Source organism: Pteropus vampyrus, unplaced genomic scaffold (assembly GCF_000151845.1).
Source record: "Pteropus vampyrus isolate Shadow unplaced genomic scaffold, Pvam_2.0 Scaffold506, whole genome shotgun sequence".
Classification (NCBI taxonomy): domain Eukaryota; kingdom Metazoa; phylum Chordata; class Mammalia; order Chiroptera; family Pteropodidae; genus Pteropus; species Pteropus vampyrus.
The window spans coordinates 192188-198396 of NW_011889287.1; the positions used below are offsets into that span (position 1 = coordinate 192188).

A 6209-nucleotide genomic window follows, 5' to 3' on the forward strand; every position below is an offset into this window, starting at 1 on the left:
CACTAAACTGTTATCTGCATCTATGAATGTTGTTCATCTAACTTGTTTGTTGTTTTCAGAACTATATTCCTCATATGAGTGAAACCATGTGGTTTTCGACTTTTTCTGTCAGACTTATTTTCCTTAACATGACTATCTCAAGATCTATCCATATTGTTTCAAATGTCAGTATTTCGTTTTTTCTCAGGCCTGTTAAGTTGTATTTCATTTCTTATTTCGGCTCAATTAAATTGTGGGCCATTATCTGGAAAAAACCTTGATGAGTTCTTTTAGATATGACTAAGAAGATCTAACAGAGTTATAAAATTTTTAGAGATGAGTTCATAAAATGTTACGATTTAGATTGTCACTACTTTCTAGGATCAACCAAATTTAAGCACATTCTCTATTTAACAAAATTGTAAAGATTTAATTTTATTGACAGATTTTGTTTTGCAGTATTTACTCTAATATTATAAAATAAATATAAATGTCCTCATTCTACAGGATAGTAGATGATAGCAAATAATTGTATACAATTACTGAAAGGTCTAGAATGCTGACATTTATTCTATTCCAATGTGCTGTACCTGATATTCTACCTCATGGGTTTACAAGTCAAAGGGAAATTATTTTTCAGCCAAACACTTGCTGTTTTAATGTGATTTAATAGAAAAACAGCTAATAGAATGCTGTGGTGACCTGATTAACCAGGTGATGTGATGCCTTTAGAAATGACATGAATTCATCCAGTGAGTGAACACCGATCTTTTCCATTTGATTTTGCAGTGAGTGGCATAAACCCTTACTCCACTGTCTTGTCACTGTCTCCTGATCTGCAACTGGGAACCTTTACATTGTCAACAGATAAATATGAAGAGATAGCATATTTCCCCTTGTGTCACAATATTGTCACTATTTTGCTTATTCTTTTTGTAGTAAATGAATTGTAATTTTCCAAATCTCTTTAACTTTGTCCCATGAGGCGTCAACATGCAGAATGTCACTGAAGTTACCATGTTTGTACTGAAAGGTTTCACGGACAAGCCTGAACTGCAGATCATCTTATTCTTCCTGTTTCTAGCAATTTACCTCCTAACTCTGATAGGAAATTTAGGACTGGTTGTACTGGTCATGGAGGATCCCCGACTTCACAATCCCATGTACTATTTTCTGAGTGTGTTGTCATCTGTGGATGCCTGCAGTTCCTCTGTAATTACCCCAAATATGTTGGTAGATTTTATGTCAAAGAGTAAAGTCATTTCAATCCTTGAATGTGCAACACAGATGTTTCTCGCTGTTACTTTTGGGACCACAGCATGCTTTCTCCTGGCCGCAATGGCATACGATCGCTATGTAGCAATCTACAACCCTCTCCTGTATTCAGTTAGCATGTCACCCAGAGTCTATGTGCCACTCATCATTGCTTGCTATGTTGGAGGCATTTTGCATGCTATTTTACACACGGTGGCCACATTTAGCCTATCCTTCTGTGCATCCAATGAAATTAGACATGTCTTTTGCGACATCCCTCCTGTCCTTGCTATTTCCTGCTCTGACACTCAAATGAACCAGCTTCTACTTTTCTATTTTGTGGGCTCTATTGAGATATTCACTATCCTGATTATTCTGATCTCTTATGTTTTCATCCTGTTGGCCATTCTGAGGATGCATTCTGCTGAGGGGAGACGGAAGGTCTTTTCTACTTGTGGCTCTCACCTAACTGGATTGTCCTTTTTTCATGGTACTGTTCTCTTCATGTACGTGAGACCAAGTTCCAGCTATGCTTTGGACCATGACATGATAGTGTCGATATTTTACACCATTGTGATTCCCATGCTGAATCCTGTCATCTACAGTCTGAGGAACAAAGATGTGAAAGAGGCCATGAAAAGAGTGCTTAGGAAAAATTGGCTTATCAATAAAGTATCTTTCTACAGTAAAAAATAAATTTAAAAATTGTGAGTGATATGTTGTGCCTCAGTATTTAAGAGGTATGATTAAAACATTTTGTTTTAGTTTATTAATATATTTCTGTTTTCCTGGATATTTTAAAATAAAGATAATATTTAACCATTTACCCACGCTGTCATTACATGTAAAAAAACACCGTCATCAACTTTCTTCTTACTGTGTTCTTCCTGAGATATATATGTATACACATATATGTATGCGATGCTGATACTGATTGTTATAACACAAATGCGCACACACAGACATATATATACATAATCATTACTTTAGGATGTTGTATATTTTTTCTTTTCACCTCCATTTAGCAATGTACATAAGTTCCAATAGTTGCAGTTGCAAATAACATTATAAATTTATCTGGCTAGCTTAATCAAAATCCACCTAATCAATATCAAAACCACAGCTCACTTTAGCCCAGAATACTTTCCATAAAGTCATTGCTGTCTGATTCTAGTGCAAAACACTCTGCTCCACTCTTTTTTTTTTTTTTTGAACATTGGAGGTTTCTATTTATTCCAGAATTGGTTAAAATGAGCATCTGAGCCGCATCTGGGCCAAGAAGTCTTGCAGCAAAGAACACAGCCAACATGAGGCTCGCACCTGGAGGCTCAATCTTGAGGCTGAGAGTCCAGCTGCAGAGTCAGGCCTTCGTGGCTGACTATAGAAACGGTCAATTGTCAGAGGGAGAGTGAATGCTTTTCTGCCACCACAGAGGCAATAATCTATACTTTGGCAATAATCTAACCACAACTCGTGGCTCAGAGATGATAGAAAATGTTTTCAAATTCCTAGTGTCCTTACCATCCTGTGCGTGAGGGTTCATTTCTCCCTAATTTGTTACTTCATCCAGAGCATGGATATTGCACTCATCTTTAATATCTCACAGGAAACAAAAGTCTATGCATTAGTATTTATCAAGATCATACTTAAACTTAAGAATGACAAAAAAACAGGACAATAACAAACAAACGAAAAAATGATACAAGTAACTGGCAGATAGAGATCTTCTCAGAACTAAACCCAGCCCACCTGTAGAAAATTTCTTACAGGCTTGGCCCAGACTCAACGTCCAGCTCTCTTTTCCTTTGATCCCTGCCCCTCTGTGATGCCCTTGCACATGCTATCACTGCTCAGTGCCCAGGCACAAGAACCAAGGCAGAGAAGAGGGTCTCTCCTAAGTTCACGTTTAGCCCTGTTTCCAACAGATCTTGTTTTCAGTGCAAAGGTATGTTTCCATCAAAAACAATTTTAACTTATTTTCTCCCTTTCTTCTTGCCTTTCTTTCATTTTTATTTATTAATTTTCAATTATTATTTTGTGAAAATATATTCTCTTTGGCAAGGGATATACATATTATTAATCTAAGACAATCTGCTAAGAATTAGAGTCCAACTTAAGATATTTCCATAAACTAGGATTATTAAGTTTAAACACACCTCCCAGTTTCTATATGGAATACCTCTTACTGCCATGTATTCATACCATAGACTCTCTGCATTTATTTTTTACTGTTTTGAGGCTTTCTCCACCGCTATTCACATGATTTCTTCCTTAAAATGTCAAAACTAAACCATGGTCACTGATATTCATTTTCTTTGCATATCCAATCATGAGATGAGGACTGCCCCTGTGTGTGTGTGTGTGTGTGTGTGTGTGTGTGTGTGTGTGTGTGTGTGTGTATGAGAGAGAGAGAGATTTGGCATTGAAAGGATTCTTAAAGACAAAGCAAAATCACAAAGATGTATGTTTTAAACTTTATTATTATAAAGTTCTGAATTTAAAAAAAAATCACAAATACACTACAAGAAATAGCCATAGACAATGAAAATAGATATAATTATGCATCTGTTATAAATGCTGGGCTACAATTTTATAGAACAATGGACAAAGAACACATGGACAATTCATAAAAGAAGAAATATTTTTAGACCAATGCATACACTTAACTTTAATAATGGTCTGGAAAATGTGAGTGTAAAATGATATAAAACAATATTCTGCACTCATAACATTAGCAAACATTAAAAAGTTTGGGGCTATCAAGTGAACAATAAAAATATGTAAACTTCATTATTGTCTGTTACAGAAGGAAATCAGAAGCAACCAAAACGCTTATCTAATTTAAATACATGAACCAAATGCATAACAATCAAGATAATTAAATCTCAAAGTAGCATAGTTAAGCAATACATATACCAAGTACAGAATGATGTAAACATTTTAAATGCACTTATGTAGTTTTAAAACTACATAACTAGCAATTATATATAATATAATGTATATATAAGAGTAAATGCATTTTATCAAAAAATGAATATGGATGATACTTGAGGACGTTATATTAAGTGATATAAGCTCATCATAGAAGGAAAAATACTGCACAATAGCATTTATATGAGGTATATAAAATAGTCAAACACATAGAAGCAGAGAGTAAAATGGTAGTTGCCAGGGGCTGGGGGAAGGGGAAAATGGATGTTGATATTCAATAAGTAAAAATTTCAGTTATGCAAGATGATTAAATTCTAGAGATCTGTTATGTATCACTGTGCCTACACTTAGCATTACTCTATTGTATACTTAAAATGTTACAAGAGTAAATCTCATTTGAAGTGTTCTTACTAGAATAAAAATTTAAAAAAAGATTTGGAAAAACAGTAAAAGGTTATAATAGTTGATAGTTGTTGCCTCTAGGTGGGGTAGAGGGGCTGAGAATAGGTATCGAATCAATGGAAATTTAACTTTTATATATTTATGTATTACTTGAAAATAATAAATCTTATAAGATAAAGCTATTATTTAATTTGGGTAATGAAAACATGTTATCTAAATGCGATTTTCCTGCATATTTATGTTTGTGTACATGTAGATGTGTGTGTATGTCTCATAAATATTTCGAAAGGTGAAATTTTGTGATTCAGTGAATGTATTGTATTAAAGATTTACATGCTTATCCAAGGGAAGTTTATTAAATAGCACAGTCAAGACTTACAAAATGGAAAAAGGATCTCCTGTACAATAAAAAATAAAATTCGATTGAGAGGTCAAGTTTTAAAAAAGCATCAATAACAACAAAAAATGTAAAATAATTTTTTTTTAAATCTTTACAATGTTATAGGCATGCTAAACATATGGGGAAGTTGCCAGACCTTATAGGAGAAGGAAATATCGAATGAAGCATAGAAAGCTTGTATCTTCAGTCACATGAGGGCACTACACAATGAACATTATGGAGGAAGCTACCCCGAAAATATCATGTGGCTGTTTGGGCTCTGGGAAGAACCTCAAGGATTTAAATACATTGTAATGAACTTGAAGTTGGTAAAAGCTTTGTAATTTTTTCTTTATTGTCTACAATTTGTCTTCTGCCTCGTTCATTTTAGAGCTTAGAATGTGCTACAATCTTATTAAATATTAGGAACACCAAATGAAGAAAAAATAGCCGTGTTGTGCCCTGGAGTAGAGAATACTCTAGGGAACAATATGTGGGTTGTTACTACTTCTTTATCAAAGCTAAAATCACATTAAAGACAGATTATGGCCCTGGAAATAAAATCCTCATATTTATTTCAGAATTTTAAGATGGATATTGTATTCATTCATTCATTCATTTATCATTCATTCCATCAATCAGTCTTTTGAAATATTTTTTGAACATCTACTTTTACCTGGGTTTTATTTTAGAGGCTGTTAATACAAAAGAAAACTATTTAGACATGCCCTTTTCCCTTATAAAGCTCATAGAGTAGAAAATACCTCACAAAAAAGAAAACTTAAAAATAAGTATATTTAATTAGAATACTTATGTTTGAGGAAAGATCACAAGGTTATATAAAAATATGTTTTTAATCAAATAATTTTAATTAAAAACTATAAGTAAGATCAAGTTTATGATGGCACCTTATTAATTTAATAAAAATATTTATATCTGTTTACTTATAACCATTCATATTTTGGATTTATGTTGCCTGCCATCTGATATTTCTGGCAAGCATACCATGGCATGTTCTTGACACAAAAATAGAGTATTCCTCATATTCACACTAAAACTGAACACTGGGGCCAGAGCCCTGTGCTTTCTAACTGTTGAATTTTCTCCATCCTAGGCCCAGCACCAACACTTCCCAGATACAGGGGTACAATTCAAAACACACAAAGCGTGGCATCATTGCATGTGATTGTTTTTCAGTATAAGAATCTGGGAGAGTCCCTAAGCTGTCTCTACATTCTTTGGGTAAAATTTTTGCATTGAGACT

General features: G+C 33.9%; 1 protein-coding gene across 1 annotated transcript; it reads left to right on the top strand.

The window, feature by feature from the left end:
- Window positions 1-921: 921 nt before the first annotated feature.
- On the top strand, window positions 922-1929 carry LOC105307633 (olfactory receptor 5T2-like). Its single transcript, XM_011383202.1, has one exon. It carries the CDS (start codon window positions 973-975, stop codon window positions 1927-1929), a length of 957 nt encoding a protein of 318 aa, XP_011381504.1. The 5' UTR covers window positions 922-972.
- The last annotated feature ends 4280 nt before the right edge of the window (window positions 1930-6209 follow it).